The 22,068-nt window shown below is 56.4% G+C and overlaps 10 protein-coding genes across 10 annotated transcripts; 4 read left to right on the forward strand and 6 right to left on the reverse strand.

Annotated features, from left to right (window-relative positions):
- Positions 1 to 379: 379 nt before the first annotated feature.
- Positions 380 to 2,380, forward strand: DICSQDRAFT_154142 (alpha/beta-hydrolase). The gene is made up of 6 exons (XM_007364181.1): positions 380 to 558; positions 613 to 663; positions 719 to 1,590; positions 1,650 to 1,733; positions 1,788 to 1,901; positions 1,959 to 2,380. The coding sequence occupies exons 1-6, from the start codon at positions 476 to 478 to the stop codon at positions 2,048 to 2,050; spliced, it is 1,296 nt and encodes a 431-aa protein (XP_007364243.1). The 5' UTR covers positions 380 to 475; the 3' UTR covers positions 2,051 to 2,380.
- Positions 2,381 to 2,678: 298 nt separating this feature from the next.
- On the forward strand, positions 2,679 to 4,445 carry DICSQDRAFT_168571 (uncharacterized protein; the record flags this gene model as incomplete). Its single annotated transcript, XM_007364182.1, has 7 exons — positions 2,679 to 2,873; positions 2,954 to 3,116; positions 3,205 to 3,377; positions 3,447 to 3,594; positions 3,651 to 3,977; positions 4,031 to 4,135; positions 4,195 to 4,445. The coding sequence occupies 7 exons, from the start codon at positions 2,679 to 2,681 to the stop codon at positions 4,443 to 4,445; spliced, it is 1,362 nt and encodes a 453-aa protein (XP_007364244.1).
- A 442-nt stretch (positions 4,446 to 4,887) lies between these two features.
- Positions 4,888 to 6,707, reverse strand: DICSQDRAFT_56694 (MFS general substrate transporter; the record flags this gene model as incomplete). Its single annotated transcript, XM_007364183.1, has 8 exons — positions 4,888 to 5,184; positions 5,240 to 5,527; positions 5,592 to 5,809; positions 5,876 to 6,023; positions 6,083 to 6,196; positions 6,259 to 6,350; positions 6,418 to 6,434; positions 6,496 to 6,707. The coding sequence occupies 8 exons, from the start codon at positions 6,705 to 6,707 to the stop codon at positions 4,888 to 4,890; spliced, it is 1,386 nt and encodes a 461-aa protein (XP_007364245.1).
- Positions 6,708 to 7,352: 645 nt separating this feature from the next.
- Positions 7,353 to 9,248, reverse strand: DICSQDRAFT_103251 (homoisocitrate dehydrogenase). The gene is made up of 10 exons (XM_007364184.1): positions 8,955 to 9,248; positions 8,852 to 8,893; positions 8,702 to 8,795; positions 8,584 to 8,652; positions 8,393 to 8,524; positions 8,187 to 8,338; positions 8,119 to 8,136; positions 8,022 to 8,069; positions 7,873 to 7,953; positions 7,353 to 7,812 (listed from the first exon to the last, which is right to left on the reverse strand). Exons 1-10 carry the CDS (start codon positions 9,173 to 9,175, stop codon positions 7,587 to 7,589), a joined length of 1,083 nt encoding a protein of 360 aa, XP_007364246.1. The 5' UTR covers positions 9,176 to 9,248; the 3' UTR covers positions 7,353 to 7,586.
- A 442-nt stretch (positions 9,249 to 9,690) lies between these two features.
- Positions 9,691 to 12,168, reverse strand: DICSQDRAFT_154145 (uncharacterized protein). Its single transcript, XM_007364185.1, has 8 exons — positions 11,864 to 12,168; positions 11,675 to 11,765; positions 11,474 to 11,605; positions 11,309 to 11,421; positions 10,610 to 11,250; positions 10,154 to 10,544; positions 9,868 to 10,087; positions 9,691 to 9,809 (listed from the first exon to the last, which is right to left on the reverse strand). Exons 1-7 carry the CDS (start codon positions 12,115 to 12,117, stop codon positions 9,886 to 9,888), a joined length of 1,824 nt encoding a protein of 607 aa, XP_007364247.1. The 5' UTR covers positions 12,118 to 12,168; the 3' UTR covers positions 9,691 to 9,809; positions 9,868 to 9,885.
- Positions 12,169 to 12,759: 591 nt separating this feature from the next.
- DICSQDRAFT_56384 (WD40 repeat-like protein) lies at positions 12,760 to 14,336 on the forward strand (the record flags this gene model as incomplete). The annotated part of the gene is made up of 4 exons (XM_007364186.1): positions 12,760 to 12,892; positions 12,949 to 13,044; positions 13,104 to 13,590; positions 13,646 to 14,336. The coding sequence occupies 4 exons, from the start codon at positions 12,760 to 12,762 to the stop codon at positions 14,334 to 14,336; spliced, it is 1,407 nt and encodes a 468-aa protein (XP_007364248.1).
- Positions 14,337 to 14,666: 330 nt separating this feature from the next.
- DICSQDRAFT_145897 (ARF/SAR) lies at positions 14,667 to 15,589 on the reverse strand (the record flags this gene model as incomplete). Its single annotated transcript, XM_007364187.1, has 7 exons — positions 14,667 to 14,694; positions 14,769 to 15,062; positions 15,118 to 15,170; positions 15,225 to 15,253; positions 15,307 to 15,334; positions 15,393 to 15,416; positions 15,482 to 15,589. The coding sequence occupies 7 exons, from the start codon at positions 15,587 to 15,589 to the stop codon at positions 14,667 to 14,669; spliced, it is 564 nt and encodes a 187-aa protein (XP_007364249.1).
- Positions 15,590 to 15,835: 246 nt separating this feature from the next.
- On the forward strand, positions 15,836 to 17,085 carry DICSQDRAFT_168577 (uncharacterized protein; the record flags this gene model as incomplete). The annotated part of the gene is made up of 4 exons (XM_007364188.1): positions 15,836 to 16,496; positions 16,548 to 16,648; positions 16,714 to 16,779; positions 16,843 to 17,085. 4 exons carry the CDS (start codon positions 15,836 to 15,838, stop codon positions 17,083 to 17,085), a joined length of 1,071 nt encoding a protein of 356 aa, XP_007364250.1.
- A 302-nt stretch (positions 17,086 to 17,387) lies between these two features.
- Positions 17,388 to 19,399, reverse strand: DICSQDRAFT_57308 (5-aminolevulinic acid synthase; the record flags this gene model as incomplete). The annotated part of the gene is made up of 3 exons (XM_007364189.1): positions 17,388 to 18,169; positions 18,223 to 18,794; positions 18,867 to 19,399. 3 exons carry the CDS (start codon positions 19,397 to 19,399, stop codon positions 17,388 to 17,390), a joined length of 1,887 nt encoding a protein of 628 aa, XP_007364251.1.
- A 364-nt stretch (positions 19,400 to 19,763) lies between these two features.
- DICSQDRAFT_103260 (acetylornithine and succinylornithine aminotransferase) lies at positions 19,764 to 21,908 on the reverse strand. The gene is made up of 5 exons (XM_007364190.1): positions 21,740 to 21,908; positions 21,405 to 21,674; positions 20,541 to 21,125; positions 20,259 to 20,412; positions 19,764 to 20,194 (listed from the first exon to the last, which is right to left on the reverse strand). The coding sequence occupies exons 1-5, from the start codon at positions 21,821 to 21,823 to the stop codon at positions 19,809 to 19,811; spliced, it is 1,479 nt and encodes a 492-aa protein (XP_007364252.1). The 5' UTR covers positions 21,824 to 21,908; the 3' UTR covers positions 19,764 to 19,808.
- Between the last annotated feature and the right edge of the window lie 160 nt (positions 21,909 to 22,068).

Here is a 22,068-nt window from a genome sequence, read left to right on the forward strand (position 1 = left end):
CAGTCCGTGGTAGGGTCTGAGGAGCAGGAGGATAGTTCGTCTCTGAAGTACTGTATGTCTTGGACTAATGGAGATTTAGAGCAGTGTCATGATTCCGCGTGCATGATATGTCAACAAGATGTGTCTGCAGACGACTCTGTCAACATCACTGATGTAACGCTGTGTGCGTCGGGTCGCGCTGCTCGGCGGGAAGGGCAAAAAGGGTAAGCCGGTCGGGAGATGTGGTGGGTAGGGGAGGTGCTTGCGTCTGCTTCCGGCGGGCGGGCGCCAACGGATTGCTGAACGCGTTTCTTCGGCACGAGGCCGGCCGCAGCTTCATAAACGTCTCCCTCTCCCTCTGCCAATCTCCACATATCGCTTGTTTTGTCCCTCCTTCCTTCCCCTTCCCTCTCACGTCCAATCGTTCTTGTTCATCCTGACTGCTACAGCTCTTAGACCGCTACTTGCACGCTTCAGAGCGACCCAGCTGACGCACATGATGACTGCAAGCGACGCGTTCATCCCCCTGCCTCCTGCCCGTGAGATACCCTCGACATTCGTTGCTAGCGTCAAGAGCTGGTGAGTTCTTTACGAGTTGTGAATCTTTTTGCGATTCCTCATGTGTCTGGCCAGGTGGGCTGCAGGAGAGAAGGAGAGTGCTGCTAGCGAGGAACGCTTACTAAGGTGAGTACCACCAGCCTTGCTATCCGTGTGTTTCTTCGACCAACGCGTTACGCAGAAAGCTCCCTTACTTTCGACCGGCTGGATCCCAACCCCCAACACCAGATTATGCGCATGATGTTGTGGCGCAGAGCTCAAGGATTGAGCTTGATGACCCGAAGCATTTCCTCAACACCTTCGCGATAACTCCCACCAAGCCTGCGGCAGATGCACCACCACCTGCGGTAATGCTTCATGGCTATGGTGCAGGGCTCGGCTTCTTCTTCCAGAACTTTCCAGCACTAGGACGTTGGGCGGGCAAACGCGGCGCGTCCGTATACGCCGTGGACTGGCTCGGAATGGGGCGCTCCGCGCGGGTTCCCTTCCACGTCAAAGCGAAACGGGAAGACATCGATGGCCGCGTCCGCGAGGCTGAGTCGTTCTTCATCGACTCGCTGGAGCAGTGGAGGCAGAAGATGGGTCTCGAATCAATGACGCTCATCGGCCATTCGCTGGGGGGCTATCTCTCCGTCGCATACGCCCTCCGCTATCCCACGCGCGTCAACAAGCTCATCCTGCTCTCGCCCGCAGGTGTCCCGCACGATCGGAACAGCACCGTGCCCTCGCGAGAGCTCACGGACGAGCAGGCGACGGGCGCGTCGAGCGCGGATCACGCAGAACCCGCTAGCTCGCGCAAGGTCGAGGAATTGAAAGCGAGCCAGGAGGAGGCGCAGCGTCAGGAGAGCCGCTCCCGCAAGGTCTTCACGTATCTGTGGGAGCAGGGCTGGAGCCCGTTCCAGGTCGTTCGCTCCACCGTCTTCTGGAGCCCCATGCTTATCGGGAAGTACTCTTCACGACGGTTCATCGGTCTGGGTGACGAGGATACCCGGGCGATGCACCACTACATCACGAACATCACGCTCGCGAAGGGCTCTGGGGAGTATTGTATATGTGAGTGTCTAGGCTCCCAATCTCCGGGAAAGAAAGCTGACGCAGGGCCCGCTATCTAGCACATTTGCTTGCTCCTGGCGCTCATGCACGCCGCCCACTCGTTGATCGTATCTCCGCACTCAAGATCCCAATAACCTTCGTTTGTACGTACATCGTTGCCCATCACCGCTGAGCACATAATCTAATAGGCATACTAGATGGTGATCACGACTGGATGGACCCGGAAGGCGGAAAGGAGTCCGTCGAGAGACTACGTCAAGCCGGCAACGGCAATGGTCGCATGTACATGATCCCTCATGCAGGTCATCACGGTGAGCTAGTTTGACACTGCAGCAATCGGCGAATTGCAACTCATCCCTCGCTTCCAGTCTACCTTGACAACCCGAAAGCAATGAACGACCTGCTCGTCAAGGAACTCGATCGCGCCGCGGATCCCAGCCGCACGTCTTATTCTCCATAGACGCAAGCCTAGAATTATTCATACTGATATGAACTATTTCCCTGGTTCACCTTGATATTCCCTCTCCTTGGACGGACGTGACACTCGTCATCCATTCCTTCTCGGCCTTCCCATCATTTGCGCTGCATAGTTCAGTGCTACTGCTTCTGTTCACTTACTCCTCAAGGGCTCTCTGCATTAATGACTTTCGTCGTGTATCAGCTGCATAGTACAAGAACTGTAATATATCTGAGCGCATTGCACGGACATATCCACTATTGAATCTGTCCTTCGCGGGAGGGTAGAGAACCAGCGCTCGTTTGCTCGAGGCGGCGCACGCCCAAGCCACGCTCATCCCATGCCCCTCGAAGCCTTCCACGATGACCTGCATTGCAATGATATATTCGTCCCTGAGAGCCTCACTCCCTGCACTCGTGCTTCCGACGGCGAACCCTTGACCCTTCCCTTCGCGGAAGGTCAGTTCCTGAGAGGAGAGCAGTCGGAGTTATCTCGTCCCCTGCGCAGTGCGTGCGAGCTCGGAGCTACTGTAAGTAGCAGCGCTGCTGCAGCACAACAGTCATCACTGCTCGTCTGTTTGATCTCCCCGCAAGAAGCCTGGCCCGCTAACCATCCCCTTGATGCGATCGTGATGTCCAAGAGACTCAAGAGGGCCCCGCCGTACGAAGACGACCCCGGGTGCAAGTACATCGTGATCAGCGACCCGTGGCCGGGGAACAAGTCGGGCAAGGAGCGCGGGGAGATCTATTGGAACCTCCTCGCCGCTTGGGTGCGCTTTATGCTGAACAAGGAGCACGAGGCGATCTCTGTGTATTCTGTCAACACGGTATGTGTTGCGAGCGCGTTGTTGGCGACGTCGTCTGTGGATGAATGTCTGACCGGCCGATTATTGCACCTGGCGAGCAGCGCAACGATGTCATCGTGCAACTCCCGGAGGAGGCGGACATCGTGCCCATACTCGGCGCGCACCCGTGGATCAAGGTGCTCTCCAGCGGACATCCCAGGGACAGGGAACGCGTCTCGTACGTGTTCGCGTACGACTATCGCATGAAGGGCGAACCAGACAACCGTAGGTGGCCCTCTCGGCCTGCATGGTGCAGAGCATAGTCGACACCGTGGATGTGAACGTGCGGCGCTGACCGACCTTTGCGACGCAGATAACTGGCTGGCGCACTACCCGACCGAAAGCGGAGACCCGCCTGCGCATATCAGATTCCCGGTCAAGTTCCCGTACCCCCATGTGAGCTGGGCTTCACCGAAAGGCAAGAGCTGTGGGGACCTCGCGCTGCCTATGCCGCCTATGCGGCAGCCCACGCCCGTACGAGACATCGTGAGTCGCTAGAAGACTGCTGTTCGAACATGAGTGCAGTTATTTGGTGCTAACGGCGTTCGCTTCCAGGGTCGCTTCACCCCGTATGAACATCCGTCGCAATTGACATCGAGTAACATTACCGCCGTTGAGGCCATCAGCGATGGGAAAGCACAGATACAGCGAGACCACCACCAGCAGACGCCTAGGAAACCGGATCCGTACGCGTCCAGCGAAGGTAAGGAGGCTCTCTTGTGTGGCTACTGCAACTCATGGTGATATATGATTTTGCAGAAGCAATCTCTCTTCGCGCTTATCGGCAAGATACATTAGATGTCAAACCCGGCGTGAAGCGTGAGGACGGCGCACGAGTCAAGATGGAGGCGGTCAAGCCCGAGCCGGAACTATACGGACCATCGAAGTCATTCAGGGCCGCCATCGAAGAATTGCAACGAGCCCGTGCGGCAGGAGAACCTATGACCGCGTCTAACGAGCCAGAGAGCATAGGCAGCGTCAAACCTGAGGATGAACTGCATAGAGGCCCTTCGGATGCCTTGGTTGCAGCGTTCAATAGCGTGCGTGGTGGGCACCCGTCAGAGAGCCGAACACCTAGCATAGTCTGTGGGTTTGCTCCTGCTTCTTCTGTTACCACCGATACTGACACATTCGAACAGCATCAGCTGGAATAACTAAAGGCGAGAGGGAGGAAACACCGTATCAACCTTCGGAAGCGTTCGTTGCGGCGATTCAAGGACTGCGTCGCCCGCCCAGCGCGACAGGTAGCCTGAGCTTTACTCATGGCGTGACGTTGTGCTCGGCTGATCACCTGATAATTTAGTTGACGAGCTTCAAGGGAGATTTTCGAAGAATATCTCAGTCAAACCGGAGCAACAAGCCGGAGGTTCCGCAAAGTACACAACGGCGCCAGACGAGCCCGTGGTAAAGCCCGAACCTGGCGACTGGAGACATGGGACGTCCCGCCGAACGCTGGGAACGAACAACAATGATCAAGGTGATATTGAACTGTTACGTGTACCTTCCCCTCTGTCTGACTTGCACGATCAGCACGCTCTTCCCTCAAGCGAGTGAAGGAAGAATCTCATGACAGCCGTAGTGGAAAAAGATTCCGCACTTGAAGGCCGAGTGTGTTATGTGCCAGGATCTCACACTGGACGGGTCTGCTGCTGCGTTCGTGCTCGCTGACAAGGCAGCTTTCCGAACCAAGCTCTTCGTAATGTATACCTATATGTATACCTATCCATTCATTCCGGATTGACATGTCCTCCCAGCTGCCCATGTACCTCTGGACCACTTGCTTCTCAGACATTAGCACCGGACTTGTGTATGCCTATCAGGAAACATCTAATGTATCGATGTCGTATTTGCTACAGTGATGATGGTATACTCTATTGAGCGTGAAGTCCTGTCTATGCGAATCGTCCCAATGCGGCTTTTGCGGATAGAGTATAGTACGACCTGATCCCCGCACACTGAAGTCAATCTCTATCCCGATGCAGACCGGCGACGCTTTCTAGGAGTAGATGCCGGATTTCTGTCTAGTGAATGCGATCAACATGCTCCCCGCCCCGGTCGCAAGTGCACACGATCCGACGAAAATCTCTACAAAACCATATCCCTCACGACCAAACGCCCCGCCTATAGTCGAGCCCTTTCCAGCGTCGAGGAGAACGCCGGATAAGATGGGACCGACAACGGCAGAGATGCCCTTGAACATGGCCGTACTGGCGATTGCGATGCCCGTGTACTCGGGCTTGCCTCCGGCACATTCGAACGCAGCGTTAGGCCACGTCGATGAGAATCCTCCGCTCTGCAGGCAGACGATCAGAGCCATTGCCTACAGCATGAGAGGAAACGACACTCACCAATGCACCGAAGATGATAGCAAAGAAGTACAGCTGTACCGATGCTTTTGCGAAGCCCCATAGAAGGAACGCCACAGTGCTGCTCCCAATTGCGCTCGCGCACATAACCCAAGGGTATGGATATAGATCGCTGAGGTGACCGAGCAGAAGCTGACCAGCAACTGCGGAGGAATTGAATAGGGATAGCACGATGGTCGCAGTGAGAGGCGTAGTGAGTCCAGTTGTGTAACTCGCAATGTACAGCGAGACAGGGAAGTAGGAGAAGCCTTGCAAGAGAATGGTCAACGACTAAATGACATTTATTTCAGTCAGAAATTGTGCAAGAGGATAGTCGATAGGGAAGAGAGCGTACCACACTCCAGAAAAGCGGGGTTTTGACGAAGCCCAGCTGCGGAGGGATGAAACGGGGGCGTCGTGACCCGTGCGGGTACTTCGGTACTGGGAGACGAGGACGCAAGCCTAAGAGTGCGATCCCACAAAAGATTGTCGTTACGATAGCCCACATGCGGAGCGTCCATCGTAAACCAACCTTATCAAGGAGAGCAGTGAGAATGTAAGGAAAGACGAAGCCTACAAGAGCATCCATAGCCGTGGTTAGTCGTGCGAGCGGTGAATACGTGGGAAAAAACCACGTACCACCAACACCTCCACCTGCAAAGATAATTCCTCCTGCGAGACCTCTCCGTGCGGAGAACCACTCAGGGAGAAGCTTGATGACAGGAACATAGAGCAATCCGCCACTGATGCCGAATAGGACACCCTGGAGCATGATTAATTGCCATACCTACAGAGATAGTTTTCTGAGTAAGTGTCTTCGTGATCGAACGGTTGTAGTGCGCCTACCTGGTTGGCAAAGCTTGAACAGAGGATAGACAAGAAATACAACGCAAGGCCGAACCACATGGCATACCCCATATAGTCTGGATATCGACCGAAGGCGCAAGAAATGAGCAGGGCCTGTAGTATAGGCCTAAATAAGTGAACGAACCCATACAGTTGTCGTCGAAACAATAACTCACCTCAGTATACTGTAGGGCAATTGCGATCGTCCCTATGGCCGCTATCGAAATGCTAGAGGCGGAGTTGAATGGCGGATGCGTCGTGTAGTAGTCTGTGTGCGGAAAACAAAAATGAGGGTCAGACAGACAGTGAGATACGGCAACAACACCGGTGCATACTTTGAAAAATACCATAACTGCAGTTCAGGTTTGGGTCAGAACTTTTCGACTTGTGGTTTGTGTTCGAGATAAGCTCACCTGAAGCAGAACCCCCATATCATCATCTCTAGCGTGAAGGAAGACAAGCAAAAGAGCCACGCCCGTACACCCCGGTCAACGGGCGCGAGCTCCTGCACGTTCAGCCCATCGTCGAGGGCCGCCCGCAACGCAGCCTGCGAGCTCGCTGCAGAGAACGTTGCGCTTGCAGGTGTTTGCTGTCCACTTGCAAGTCCCGGCTGCTGTATGCTCATACCCTGGAGCTCATGATATTCCTGATGTTCCCCTAGTTGAGGTTGGATGATCGCACCAGTGCTCACGGCGGTATCCATGTTTTACGACGTCCCAGTTGGTGGAGGAATGAGTGGGAGTCGGTTTGGGGAGCCTGTCTAGGTTGGAAAGGAGACGGGGAATCCTGAGGCTTGCGGGGCTTTCATCATCTTAACGCACGGCTCTTATAGGCTTGCGTGCGGGTAGAATAGAAATCGTCAAACCAATCGTCAAACTTCAAGATCCGTGGCCAGGCTATCGGTCGATGACTCAAAAGTCTCGACGCAAAGTTTTGCCTGGATGTTGTCACCGCGCTCAGCGACCGGGCGCCTCTCCTCAGTGCTAAGCGCCTACTCCCCTTGGGAGCGGTAATTATGACCTTGTATGCTCCCTCCACAGCTGGTTCTACCGCCCACACAACTTACGAGAGCAGAAGAGTTTACTCACGATGCCGCCCAAGACACTTGAATGCCTCCGCATCGAGATGGAAACACAAATCTGACGAAGGATCGGGCCCTCCAGCATCGAGCACAAAGCTGTGCTACTCGGATCTTGGGCTCGTCGCTGCATATGGACCATGATCAGTCGGTGCTCGACATCCGCGGTATATCCGCCCCATACGTACTTACGGGCGGCGTGAGTGGCGACTCGCAATTGCGGACAGGACGTCAAGATTTGCGTGCATCAGGGGATGCAAAACGTGATATGTATGTAGTCGCGAAGCGTGCGCAGTCCCTAAGCACTCCTAATTGATGATCACCTACGTATGCTCTCCTCGTGGGCTCTGAGGTATTCGGGACCAGTCCCGCCCGCGCCTGTGACGAGTGCTTTTGCGAAACGCCGTCCGCGTGCGCCCCGCTGGCTTAGAGCTTCTTGAGGACCGCGTCAAGCACCTCCTGGGTCTTGCTCTTTCCCCCCAAGTCGGGTGTCAGCACCTCGCCTTCTCGGATGACTTGGTCGACGGCACGGTCAATTCTGTCTGCGCCGGCGGTGTAGCCTTGGAAGCGGAGCATGAGAGCTGCCGACCGAATCGCCGCCAGAGGGTTCGCGATGCCTTTGCCCTCGATGTCAGGCGCTGAACCGTGAACGCTAAGCGAAGAAAGCGTGTAGAATAAATGAAGAATCGGTCTCGAGAATCAGGCAACTCACGGCTCGCCCATGACGAAATTGTCGCCTGCATTGACGGAAGGCACGAGGCCGAGGGAACCAACAAGGGCAGCCGCGGCGTCACTTAGAGTGGAACCACAATGTCAGACTATTCTATTCAACCATGAGAAGCGTGTGCAGCTGACACTCACGACAGGATGTCACCGTAGAGGTTGGGAGCAACAAGGACATCGTATATCCTGAGGAACTATGAGATCTTGTTGGAGAATGCAACCAATTGATGCTCACTCTGGCTCCCGGAAGAGACTGCAGCCCGACGTTAGCATGCGCGTACCCCGCTTGCTTTGTCTACTTACCGGTAGACAGCGCTGTCGACAATCTGCTCCTCGACCTTTACGCTGTCGTACTTGCCGTTCACCTCAGATAACTTTGGGACGGCGCGGATAGTCTCCCTGAACAAGCCATCGGTGACCGACAAAACGTTCGACTTGTGGATGATCGTCACTTGCTGTCTCGCAGTCAATGCGTGCATTCCACTGATAGCCGGTACGATCAGGCGTACCTGGCGTGGACGACCGAGGGCGATCTCGAACGCCATTTTGCCGATCCTCCTGGATGCGCGTTCGGTGATGAGGCGAGTTGCCCGAGCTTCGCGTCCGCTTTCTGTCAGAGTTAGCTGTTCCTGCTTCACGTACTATGCGAATGTTATAAATTATTCAACTGCAGAAGGAAGCTGGTATGTTTTCAGCTTACGAGGCATTCAGTGTTCTCCCGGACGACCACTAGGTCCACATCTGGCTTGTCGCCTGGGTTGGCAGCGACCTTCGCCGCATGTCAAAACTTGAAGGAGCATAGCTCGTATTGTACTCACCGATGTAACGGGGCGGACGTTAGCATAGAGGTCAAGCTCTTTTCGGAGTTGGACAATAGGGGAAGAATATCCCGTCACTCTCCGAGAGGGCGAGCTAACCGAGGCGTTGTTGATAATTGGAAAAGCCTACGGGCAAGTATTGCGACGCACCTGACAGCGCCAAACAGTGCACCATCACACCCTTTCAAGGCCCTTCAGTCCGAGAGACGTCAAGCTTTCCGGAGACAGAAGCTACGGGCCTGGCTCGACTCACTCGACCGTCTCATCCGGCAGCGCGTATCCTTCTCGTGTGAAGACCTCCCACCCCGCCAGCAAAGAAACAAACTCGGGCTTTGGAATGTCCGATCCAAGTGCCTCAAGGACCCTCTTCGCGGCTGGGATGACCTCCTTGCCGATACCATCTGCAGGAATGAGACCAATTTTGAGCGACTGGCGCGCGGTTGTGGCCATTCGACGAATTTGTGTGCGGAACATCTTCGCGCAGCTCAGCAGGTATCCGAGAGTATGGTAGGAGACGAAGTAGGAGTGCCTCGAGAGAATGAAGAGCGTTGTGTGAGGATTACAGCGAAGGCCAGAGAAATGACGGAAGAACCGCGTTTCCTTCGCGCGATCACATGTCTTCCGCGACGCGCCCCTCCGTGTCCGAGGCGCGTCCCACCGGCGACGAAATCGCACATTCAATCTGATGGCATGACCACTGGAGTTTGAGACATGGATGCATTGGTATACTACAAATCAGGCGCTGTATAGAAATTATCCATGCTGAACACTAAGTCAGTCTGAGCTGCTTCACATCTCCTCGAGACCATGCCTAGGGAGAGGCTGAAAACGAGGCTTGCCACCTGATTCTGCCGCGATGTCTCTCTCTCCGCCGACATCTTCATTTCAACAGATCAGGTGATCCAATGTGAGGCAAGTGATCGTTGCCCCAAGACAAAAGCACTAGCGACACGGAAGTCTATCAAATAGAGGAGTACTACTCAGTATGTGGCAGATCGCCTTTCGCGGCATGACGGATACTGTTCAGAACGCGGCGCTAAGCATATTGACCTGACGCTACAGGCAGTCTGGAGCGCAAGTAATGAGATAGTGTGGATGACCCATGATTCTGGATTGGTGTTTGTCAATGCAAGAACACTCATGCTAGAGATGCAGAAGCCACTCACTAAATAAGTAGGGAACCTTTACGACGAACCCATAAGCCCATAGATACCGTGCAACAGGTAGTACAAAACGATAGCAATGACGACGAAGATCAAGCTCTGGGCGATGAACCTCCTCCTGAAGTAGCCATCTCGAGCGGCGTGATTCCTCAGGAGGATTTCCCGCGCGGTAGGCGGTCGTCGCTTCGGGTCGGAACATGCACCCTTGTGTTCCTGGAAATCTCTGCAAACCATAGTAGAAGAGTGGTTGAGTCGCCCATCTAATACAGGCAGTACATATCGCGCTCACCGCTTGAAACACTGTTTCGAGCAATATTGCACGTTACAGTTAACGCACTTCACTTCGTTCCCGCTAGCGACTTGCTTCTCGCACCCACTCCGCGAGCACGGCGACAATTCCGTAGCTTGAAAGAGCTCTGTTACTGAGTCGAGTGTCTCCCAAGCAGCTTGCCCCCACATAGGATTGTCGACGTCGGGCAAGGTCCCGCTTTGCATGCTGGCTGTGAACGCTGCATAGTCTGCCTGGTACTTCGTCTGGTCTTTCCCATCGTGCCCAAACTCCTCCGCCAACCGCTCAGAGAGCCTCTGCCGTGGGAGGTGCGTGCGAAGGAGCGCTTGGGTCTTCGCGCTGAGCTTGGGAGAGCATTGCAAGATGGCCGACATGATGACGACGAACACGCCTGCATGGCCACAATCGTGTCAGGCAACCGCAGCTGTAGAATGAGGCAAGGCTTGAAAAGCTTACTTGTCGCACCCCTGATCTTCACGAAGAAGTCGACAGTGTCCTCGAAAGCTTCGAACAAGCCACCCTCGAGCCAACCGGCGATCATCGCGTCAGCAAACTCGTTTCCCTCCTTGTTCACAGCGAAGGTGCAGCGAGAGAACGTCTCCAGGGCGTCCAAGTAAGTCCCTTCCGCGTCCTGTGTTCCTGCTTCGGCCGCCCGACGCAGCACTAGCGCTGTGGCCGCCCACAGGTCCGGAGACTTGAACATGGCGCGTGGCAATGCTGGGTATTCTGTCGTCGCGTGGACGAAAAGCGACCGCAAAAACGCAAGCTCCAGCTCGTACTCCTGCAAACCCGCGTTGGGATACGTCAGGTGCGTTACGGTCGCGGCGACGATTGCTTCTGCTGCTTGCTGGGGAGTGCGCTTCCGTTGCGCCGGCCCGGGAGTTTTGCTCGCCCCAAGGAGGATGCGCGGGAGGAGTACTTTCATCGGCGGGAGAGGGTTCACGTCGGTATATGACTTCCAGTATTGGGGTATGTGGCGGTGGTCGAGAAGGGCCAGGAGGAAGCCCGCATTGATGAGGGCATCCTCGCGGGCGATCGAGTGCATCCAGTTACGGAAGCAGACTGCGAAGGTGAGGTCTGAAGGTTTCGAGAGTTCCCTAAACGTTCAGGCGTCAGCCTCACCGTTACATGAGTTGGACATGATTGATATACTACCCGAGGAACGATGGGTCGAGCACCGTGAGTCGCATAGCCGTCTGCGCAACCAAGATGCGTTCGACGACACCTTTCACATCAGGATCAAGGCTGTTGAATGGTTGCGACCATATCTGCGAAATTGAATTAGCCATGGCTTGGACGAGAGGCAATGATAACACCTACGCGTTGCATCATCTGGCCCCAATTCTTCCTGAGGTCCTCGATCATCTTCGTCTCTGTAGCCGTAGCAGTGTTACCACAGCTGACGGTTGCAGTGCAGATGATCTGCAGGGACAACGCCCAAGGAGAAGGAAGCTGGGCAAAACACGAGAGGTGGGATCGTCAGCGACGAGTCAACAATCTTCAGTGCCTTAACGAGCGCACCTTTTTGCCCTCGGCGTCCACCTGTGCTTGGTTCACCCTCGTCTCATCCTCTACGATGGCTGCTGCCTGGGCGTTCAATACACAAAAGCACCTGAGATAGAACGACGCGCAACAAAGATGCGAGCGGAGAGATACCAACGTGAATTTGCTGCGTGCGAAAGAACAGAAGAGGGCAAGACACATACTCACAGCGCGTCGAACAACCCCGCATTCACCAGCCGTTTCCACACCTCGCTCTTGGGATCCGCGGCAAGGGGCGAAAGCTGCTGCAAAACATACTGCGTGTCCCACAATGTGTCCCCATCGATGCTCTCACTATTCAGCCCAATGACTGCGAGAGCGCGGACAGCGCGACGAGGATCGGAGGTGACGAGGTTCTTCCATCGTGCCGTGCGTTCTTCATGCATTCTGGCTAGGTCTCGAGGGTTTACTCTGCGAGGCATGACTTTCGACAAGGTCACTCGGCCTAGGGACTAGTAATGCGGAGACAGACGAAGTACACCTAGGTGGACTCAGGACAAGCGTTGTCCAGCCGAGCGTCGTCCCGCGCGCAGTAGTCACACGGCTGATGCACAAGCGAGCGGAGAACGATCACGTGCATCGACGCGTTTCATTTTTGTTGATAGCGCGTCTAGTTGATTGGCGCGTCTCTGCTTGAGCTCACACGTTGTCTGCTGTTCCCCTCTGCTCGACTCTGACATACTCCCTCAGTTTTGGCCATGACGGGGTCTGGAGTAGAGTCCAACTTTTATGACCTCACCAATGTATACCGCAGGGAGCAGGCTCCGACGGGCCTGCCTACACCTCCTTCCGAGCGCAAACGCGTCCGCCAACTCGAGTTCGACGTCCGCGAGAAGAAACGCCTCAAATTCAACGTACCCGCGAAAGAGGACCGTGACGCAGACGTCGACTTGGATAGCAGTAGCGATAGCGAGGATGAGGGCGCGGAGACGCGGAGGAGACGGACGTCGCGGTATTCGGTATATGGCCTGCAGAACCAGATGAGGTGGGCGGGCCCTTCAAGGACGCCACGCCCATACCCAAGTGAGTCTTGAAAATTCCTGCTTCTATCAACTATATGTGACATGAAAAGTGTAGTGTCCACTACGTCCATCCTACGGTCCTTCGTCTCCTCTCACAAGGCGGATTTCTTCAAATGCCATTCTATCGACGAGTCGACGTTCGTTACCATTCCGTACGCATGTGCCTACTCGCACTGTAAGCTGTCTTTCCACCATCTTTATCCTACACCGAGCAGCTCAACCTCCCGTCAGCTGCCAAGCGCGGTGGTACTCCCCATCTCGCAGTGGCGACGGAGCAAGGCACAGTGCACGTCATGGACACGTCCAAGCGGCGAGACTGGGATCCTGGTACGTCGTCGCATCTCCGCGCGGTGGACAGCGCCCTCACGACGCCCTCCTTGCGTCAGAACCACCACGAGTGACATTCCAACCCCACGCCAACGGCATCTTCGATGTAAAGTGGTCACCATCTGATAACCTCCTTGCCACTGCGTCCGGAGACAAGAGCGTCCGCGTCAGTTCCCTCTCGTCTTCAGGCCGCAGTGACGACCGGACGTTGCACATCCTCCGCGGCCACGAGAGCACCGTCAAATGCCTTGCATGGGACCCCACGTCGGATGGCAATATTTTATGTGCTGGGGGTCGAGATGGCAGCATTTGCTTGTGGGATCTCCGGGTTGGAGAGGGTAGCAGGGAAGATCTCGACGAAGTCTGGACAGCCAGCGAGCGCGCCCCAGTCTTGACCATCCCAAGAGCGCACGAGGACACAAGCAATCCAAAGCCGAAGGGGAGAAGTAGGAAGATCACGGCGGCCGTGCCGCACAAGGGCATCACGTCTCTCGTCTTCAGCGACGCTCATCCATACGGGATTGTCAGCAGTAGCGCTTTTGACGGGTGCGTCCTCTATGTTCGATGTCCCCTTTCCCAGAACTGATTCCAAACCTCACAGCATTCTGCACCTCTGGGACGGACGCCAACCCACCAAGACCAGAAAGTCCCGTTCGACCAAGACCAAAGCCCGCCCCACGCCCCTCTACACGTCCTCCTGCGACCCGACGACGTACGGCGGGGCGCGCCGCGCCCGCGGCATTACCACCCTCGCCTCCGGAGCCGGGCCCACCGCCCCCTACCTCTACGCGCTCAGTATCGACTCGCGCATCCACACCTACTCCGCCGTCGACCTCGAGCCGCTCTCCGGCCACACCTCCAGCTCAAGTGAGCCGGAGCGCGCCCTGGGGCTGGACGCGCACGGACACCAGCACGACCCGTACGCGCACACGCACGCGGGTATGCAGACGAACTCGTTCTACGTTAAGCTCGCCGCGTCCCCGTGCGGGCGGTGGCTCGCGAGCGGGAACGCGGCGGACGGGCGTGCATACCTGTTCGACGTCGCGAGCAGGTCGTCGGCAGCAAGGGCGCGGGGAGTCGGCGCCGGCTGGGACGAGTGGGACGGGGCCGTCGAGCTGAGAGGTCAGACGATCGGCGAGGTCGGGGCGATGGACTGGGCGGAGGGCATGCTGGCGATGTGCGGGGACGACGGGACGGTGAGAGTGTGGAGGCCGGATGCTGAGGTGTCGCGGCGATGCGCTGAGGCTCCTGAGGAGATGAAGTGGGAGTGGTCTTGGGCTGCGGACGCTTGAAGTAAACTTGGGACGGTTTGGAATCTGTATATACCAAGCATTCTGTATCATAGTCAACAAGTAAGCAATATCCGTGTGGTAAGACTGCCTGGGGTGTTTGGTCCGATTTTGTCCACGTTACTCCCGGAAAGGCCTGTCGCACTAGCATGAAGAATGGGACTGCGCACACGGTTCCCTGAATCTATGAAAAGATGTCGAAGACGTGGCAATGTTTATGTTGTACAACGGGTATAGTAAGTACGGTAAATCGTGTCCAAGCACTGTCAGGCTACCCAGTAAAGCCAATATGACAAACACAGAGAATAAATAAGTCCCGGAGACAGATGACGTCTATTTCTTCTGTATTGCGTTCACAAGCCTACGATTTTAAGGTTAGCCATAAAATCTCTCCAACTCTCGCGGAGAGAGCCGCGAGACAAAGATGAGACGAACCAGTCTAGCCCCTCCTCAAGACCTTCGCCCTTGGTCGCGCAACTTCCCCGTACACTCCATTGCCTCTCCTTCTCACCACCGGCGAGCCCGAGCTTTTCGCTGATGGTCTCTGGAGGTAGAGCTCCTGCAACATCTTGCTTGTTGCAGAAGACGAGCAGCGGGACGCCAGCAAGCTCTTCCTCGGAAAGCATGGTGAGCAATTCTGACCGAGACGTATCTAGCCGGTCGACGTCGGATGCGTCAATGACGTAGATTATCGCAGAGGTGTTAGGGAAGTAGCAACGCCAGTATGGTCTGGGAGCGGCGTATCGTCAGACCGGCTTACGAACGAGTCGTGGGGCTTACACACCGGATGCTGGACTGGCCGCCGAGATCCCACACTTGGAACTTGATGTTCTTATACTGTAGAGTAAACGTCAGCTCACGGCTTGGCCAAACTGAACAGTATGAGGCTACCTGCACAGTCTCTACATTGAAGCCGATGGCTGAGGAAGAACGCGTGAGCATCGCTAAGGTACTACAAGGAAGACAGACTCACTCGGGATTGTTGGTACGACTTCACCAATCTCATGGTGCACAGAATGCTTAGCTCATTGCAGACGAGCTTGAGAGAATGTCCCTCACCTGTAGACGGTAGAGAATCGTCGTCTGATACGCGCGCAGCGGATGGTCAGACCAGCAGCGAAGCTCCGAGCAAGGAGTAAGCAACGCACCTTCCCCGCGGCGTCCAAACCAAGCATCAATATCCGGACATCCTGGTCTTTGCTCCAGCGCACCAGCGACGAGAGAGACGTAAAAAGTGATGAGAACGAAAGACCCATGATGCAAATGCCGACCTAGAGACAGGGCAGGAGCGACCGAGAGAAAGGAACAGGAGGAAGCGACTCGTTTCCCTGGCTGACGGGAGCACCGTAGGGCGCTCGCACTTGTGCCGCGTAGCCATCACGCCGTTCCTGCCCCGCGCACGTGGCGATTTCTCTTCCGAGGCGCGAGGGAGCTCGGAGCCGCGTCGGTGGCTGAGTCTCCTGCAGCTTTCCTTGCCCTGCCAATTGTCCTCCCCCCCCACCATGTCCACTGCTTCACCAGACAAGCCGCCCAGGAAAAACAAGAAGAACAGAGAGCCACTGTCAGAAGCTGATCCATCCGAGAGCGAGAAGCCCAGGAAATCCAAGAAAGTGAAGGCAGACAAACCTGCCGCAACCTCCTCCGTCGACACGGACGCGTCGCACCCTCTTGTGGAACCTGAAAAGACGGAGAAGAAAAAGAAGCGCAAGCACGCAGAGGAGGAGGGCGCTGTAGATTTTTCGAAGAGCACGGTCTTGACGGAGGAAGCCAAGGAGAAAAAGAAGAAACGCAAACACGGAGAGGCAGCGGCTGAGAAAAGTGCGACTGGCGTTGAGGACGAGGGGGAAGACGGTGAAAGGAGGAGAAAGAAGAGAAAGAAGCACGCCGAACACCCAGACGGGGCGCATACTCACCAGAAGGATGCAAAGGGCGAGAGCAAAGCGGATGGTGACGTCGATGCAGAGGAGCGACCTGCCACTACGCTTAAGAGAGATAGGAAGAAGAAAGATAAGAAGAAGCGTATAGACGCGGACGACGGTGAGGAGGAGGAGGAAGGGGAGGGAGCTCCCAAAAAGAAGAGCAAGAAGAAGCGGAAGCGCAGCTCTGCGTCTGGGTTCCCTGACCCTACCGAGGATGAGTCGTTGAGCGAGCAGGCCCGTAAAGGTATGTCTGTCTGTGAATTCATATGGGTACTAGCCTGATGCGTTTGCCTAGCTCTGGAGTATGCCTTCACGCAGTTCGAAGACCCAGGCAGCTGGAAATTCCACAAGGCCAGGCAAAACTGGCTTATCCGCAACATCTGGTCCGAGGAAGCCGTAAGTCGTGATATGCGCACTCGACTGAGTATGTTCAATGTGTGAATAACGGGACTCGTCTCCAGATACCTGACACATACATACCACTGGCTACGCGCTACTTGCAAGGCGTACAAGGGGGCGCTCGGGAGGTACGCTATGTTCTCACAATCGGACTATCGTCCGTGGTTTTCCTTGACGGAAGGCAACCACAGACCCTCGTCAAGACGTGTCAAGAAGCGCTGCAGCCTCCTCAACTTTCCACAATTGACGAAAATACACTCGCGAGGGACGAAGCGTCGTCGAGCAAACCTGTGCAAACCAAAGAACCGACGGACGCGCCGTTGAAGACGAAGCGGACTGTAAAGTTCACGGTCGAGGGCGACAATGCACCTGCTGACTCGATCAACGACACGAAACGACAACGAGCAGCAACATTGCTCGCAGCTCTCACGTGACATCTTAGCAGCGATACAAGTACTCGATAGTAATCAGCTACGCTCTGTCAAATCTTCGCGTATTTTACTGTAACCTGCGTTCAATCACTATACGACAGCACGCAGCACACATCACACCACAAATGTATACCACATCTTCACCACACATCTTCATTCTCCTGTTTCGCGCTACACAGCCAGACGAGACATCTCGACAACGACGAACACTACACAACTACACACGTTCGTGAACAGCGAAGGAACGACAACGAACTATAGTAGAGCGAGTACAGATGTGCACTAAACGAGATAACCACCACCGCTCAGGCCGCCGTAGAAGCCGTGACTGACGCAGACTTCGAGATCGACGTGGCCAACGGCGGAACCGACACCGGGCTGGTAAGCGCATCGATGGGCGACGGAACGTACGGGCCAAGCAGGTCGTTGAACTTCTCGCGCGTCACGCGGACCGCACGCGGATCGATGACGCCCTTCTCTCCCTCACGGAGGACCCTCGGAGCGGTACCATCGAGCAGCCCGAGCTGCTCATCCGACCAGATCGGCTCAATGGGCTTGGGGTCGGCGAGACCAACACCAGCGCGGCCACCCTCCTTGCGCCAGTCCGAAGTACGCTTGCAGCCGAGTTCGGTGAAGACTTTGTCGACGGCATGCGCAAGACGTGCAATCTGATCCTTGTTGTGGCCTGGGGTGACAGTGAACCGGAGGCGCTCCTCACCGCGCGCGACGGTCGGGTAGTTGATGGCTTGCACGTAGATGTTGTACTTCTCGAGCAGGGTGTCCGACGCGAGCCTCGCCATGGCGGCGTCGCCGATAAGAACAGGGACGATGTGCGAGGGGCCGGGGACGACGGGGATGTCGAGAGCCTCGAAGCGGGACTTGACGTCACGGACGTTCAGCTGCTTAAGCTGCCTGTCGCCGTTGTACTCCTTCTGGTACGCGATACTCGCGCGGGCACCTGCCATATTTGCGGGAGGGAGCGACGTCGTGAAGATAAAGCCGGAGGCGTAAGACCTGATCATATCGACGAAGTCCGCGGAGCCCGCAATGTAACCGCCAACGGCGCCGTAAGCCTTGCCAAGAGTACCTGACAGGATGTGAGCACAATGATACGTCCAAAGTGAAGGAAACATAACTCACCAGTAATGATGTCAATACGATCCATGACCGTGCCGGGGATGGGGTCGGGGCTCTGACCAGCACGCTTGTGCGCCTCGTAGTCGAGGTGCTCAGCGACACCAGCGCCGCGAGGGCCGTAAAGCCCGACGGCGTGCACCTCGTCCAAGAAGGTGAGGGCACCATACTTCTTCGCCAGGTCGCAGATCTCCGGAATGGGACCAACGCTACCACACATCGAGTAGACGCTCTCGAAGGCGATGATCTTGGGAGTCTCCTTGGGGTACTGCGCCAGCTTCATCTCCAAGTCCTGCAAGTCGTTATGCTTGAAGATGACGCGCTTGGCACCGGAGTGACGCATGCCCTGAATCATGGACGCATGATTCATGTTGTCAGAGAAATATATGCATCCAGGGAGCTTTTGGCCCAGCGTCGTGAGCGTCGCGTCGTTGGCAACGTAGCAGGACGAAAAGACAAGCGCCGCAGGCTTGCGGTGTAGAGAAGCGATCTCAGCCTCGAGGGCCAGATGCATGCCGGTATTTCCGGCGATGTTCCGGGTACCACCAGCACCGTGGCCATAAGTGTTCAGGGTGCGACTGCCGATCGCAAAGAAGTTCATTGAGTCGGTAAGGTTAAACTCGCGAGAAGCCGAAGGCAGGAACACATACTGCATAGTCTCAAGAACGACGGGGTTGTTACCCATCCCGAGGTAGTCGTTCGCGCACCAGACCTCAACCTCATCCTTCGGGTCTCCGGTGTGGGCGATAGGGAACTTGTTCGCCTTGCGGTTGATGTTGTTGAAGTAGCGGTACGACGCATCCTGGTGCTTTTTCTCGAGCTCCTCGGCGTAGAACTTCTCGTAATTGAAGCCGCCAGTGGCAGCAGCGGGCTTGGCCTCGGAGGTCGACGGTACGCCAGGGGCGGCCGCGGCGTGGAAGGGACACCCGGCAGGCGCAGCGGCAGCCTTGAGAGCGGCCGCGGTAGCAGGGACCTTGGGAGCCTTACCCTTCTTTGCGCTCGCGAGCTCCTCGGCCATGCGAGCGGCCGCGAGGGCCTTGGACGCATGCGGGCACTTGGAAGCGTCGGCAGCGGTGGGCTTGATGCCCTGGTGCCCGGGGATCTTCTCGAAGTCGGCAGAGCCCGCGAGGGAAGCGTACCCGGCGACCACCTGGGTCGAGCGTATGGTGAGGGCAGGGCCCATGACGGGGCATTGCGTTGCCTTCTCGGTGAGCTTGGAGAGCGACGGGTAGCGAGGGCTCGCAGCGGTGTACATAGTGCGGATGGTCGAGCTCTTGGTGCGGCCGAGGTAAGGGCACGCGGCCTTGAACTTTGTGATGTTGGAGAGCTTGTCCATGACTGCTTGTTGATGCAGACAACGGACGGGACGGTATAGGGAGGAGGGGAGAAGAGGTGAAGTCAGAAGTTACATGGAGACCCCTGCCTCTTATGGGCATCGCCCGACCCCGAAATTGCCAGCGCATGATTGGCCCACGCAGCCCCTCTCACGGGATCGCCCTCCATGCCCGGGGGCGCTCGGCTTCAGCAGCCTCCCGGTGATGGTCCGTAACTATAACGAACCAATCGTATTCCCGGACGCCTATACAAGACCTCTAATGCGTACTTAGTACCTCCAGGCAGCTCGCAAGCACATCCATAGCATGTCCAACTTCTCCCGCACCGATGTTCAAGCTCGGTACTATTCTCACAGCATCCGACCCAGCCGTCAACAAAAGCACCCCGCGCTCCCGCGCCAGTTCTACGACCCGAGCAGGGTGACTTTTGTCCTTGAAGCCGAGGCCCAGGATCAACCCACGCCCGCGCACTTGCTCCTCCAGGATGTCGGGGAACCACTGCGCCAAAAACTCCAACCGCGCGCGCAGGTACGCGCCAGTCTCCTTGACGTTGGCAGTGAATACCTCGTCCGACAGCCGGGACAGGACATGGTAGCCCAGCGCGCAGGCAAGGGGAGAACCGCCAAACGTAGTGCCGTGTGTGCCTGTCGGTCCCACCACCGTGTATGAGCCTCCGTAAAGCTATGTATTCTCTGAGAATTTACTCACCGGCCGTCATCACCTTTGCGATCTCATCCCGCATGAGCACTGCACCAATCGGATACCCGTTCGCGAGCGGCTTCGCAGTGGTCACGATGTCAGGATGGCCGTCGATTGGGACGCCGGAATGGGCCCAGAGGCTACCAGTCCGATACAGCCCGCACTGAACACAACACGTTTCAGTCAACCGAGGCACTCATATGCATACGTGTAATGCAACTGTCGATCTAACTTTCGCACAAACGACGCCGCACTCCGCAGAGAATTCAATGACCGGGAACGTTGACTCACCTGAATCTCATCATAGATCAGCACCGCGCCGACCTCGTCGCACCGCTTCCTGAGAGCCCGAAGCCAATTCACGTCCGCCGCGTGGATGCCGCCTTCTCCCTGGATCGGCTCGACGATGACTGCGCACGTCTTCTCTCCCACCAGGCTCTCCAAGCCCACGGCGTCGTTCAGATGACCGACCCTCACACCCGGTATGAGGGGCGTGAACGGCTTCTGGTATTTTGGATTCGACGTCACGCTCAACGCTCCCATGGTTCGCCCATGGAACGCGTTCGCGAAGCACACGATCTCGATCTTGTCGCAGGACGGGTCGTCCTCCGGCTTTCCTGTCGCAGCCGCCCAGCGCGCTTTCCCGACTTTGCGAGCCACCTTCAGCGCACCCTCGTTCGCCTCCGTGCCCGAGTTCGAGAAGAAGACTTTGGCGCCGCTCGTGCCGTCAGTGAGCGCATGCGAGCTGCCTGGCGCGAAGCCCAATCCGCCTTCTTTTTGGGTAAGCGTGATGAGGAGCTCTGCGAGCTTCCCGGCTTGCTCGTGGTGGTAAACGTTGCTCGTATGAAGCAATGTTCCTGCGTGCGTCTTTAGAACCTATACGTGCAAGATGGTCAGCATCCAACACACGTTAAGCACCAATAGTGATCGGCCTATTGCACAAAGCTACCGAGCGTGATTTCGAGAGCTCGCTCGAATGGGTGACTGTTCCAGAAATGCCCTTTCCTGCACCATGACCACGGAGCCGTTATAATCCTGTACGCCGAGCAGCAATACGCGCACACGACCCACGACCCAAGTAACGTTCCCAAGAGGAACAAGGCTGGCCCAGTTGCCACAATCCTCTCGGGCCGGAGAAAGGCAAAAGCAGCTCACCTCTACAAGACCCTCGTCCCCGTGTCCCAGTGCATTCACCGCAATCCCGGCACTGAAATCCAGATACTCGCGTCCATTCACATCCCACACGTATGCCCCCTTCCCCTTAGCCAGGACAACGGGCGGGCGAGCGTACACGGGGAGGATGTACGCGTTCGAGCGGTCGATGATCTCCTTGACCTTGGGCGTGATGGACGCGGGGTCCTCAGGGTGGGTGACCGCAGTGTATCTAGTCGACGGCTTGTCGGGTAAGGGAACATCGCCCATAACCTACGTCGATGCGGAAAAACTGACCGTGAGTGCTTGGACGTGGTATAAGGACATTCACACCGTACCTGCGTGGCCATGCATCGCGCTCCCAGAGCGCGTTTTGCACTACGGGCCAACGTCCGCGGGGCTTGACGAGTGATGGCACGCATCCTCAAGTAGCTGCTTTGCTGGCGTTGGGGAGGAACCCGTAGGCGGCTCGTCTAGCGGAGATTTGAAGACGGTAAAAAGACCGCGGCGATCGTCTTGACTGAAGCTGGCGAGTCATGGGTGGAGGCATAAATGTGCCGGCGCTCAGGTAGTCGCGCCGGTCGATAGACAGAATCTTATCTGATAAAATCTCGAAATCTAACAACGCGGTCCACGACCAAAGCGCGTAAATCCCGCCAGTGCTGCT

Source organism: Dichomitus squalens (assembly GCF_000275845.1).
Source record: "Dichomitus squalens LYAD-421 SS1 unplaced genomic scaffold DICSQscaffold_8, whole genome shotgun sequence".
NCBI lineage: Eukaryota > Fungi > Basidiomycota > Agaricomycetes > Polyporales > Polyporaceae > Dichomitus > Dichomitus squalens.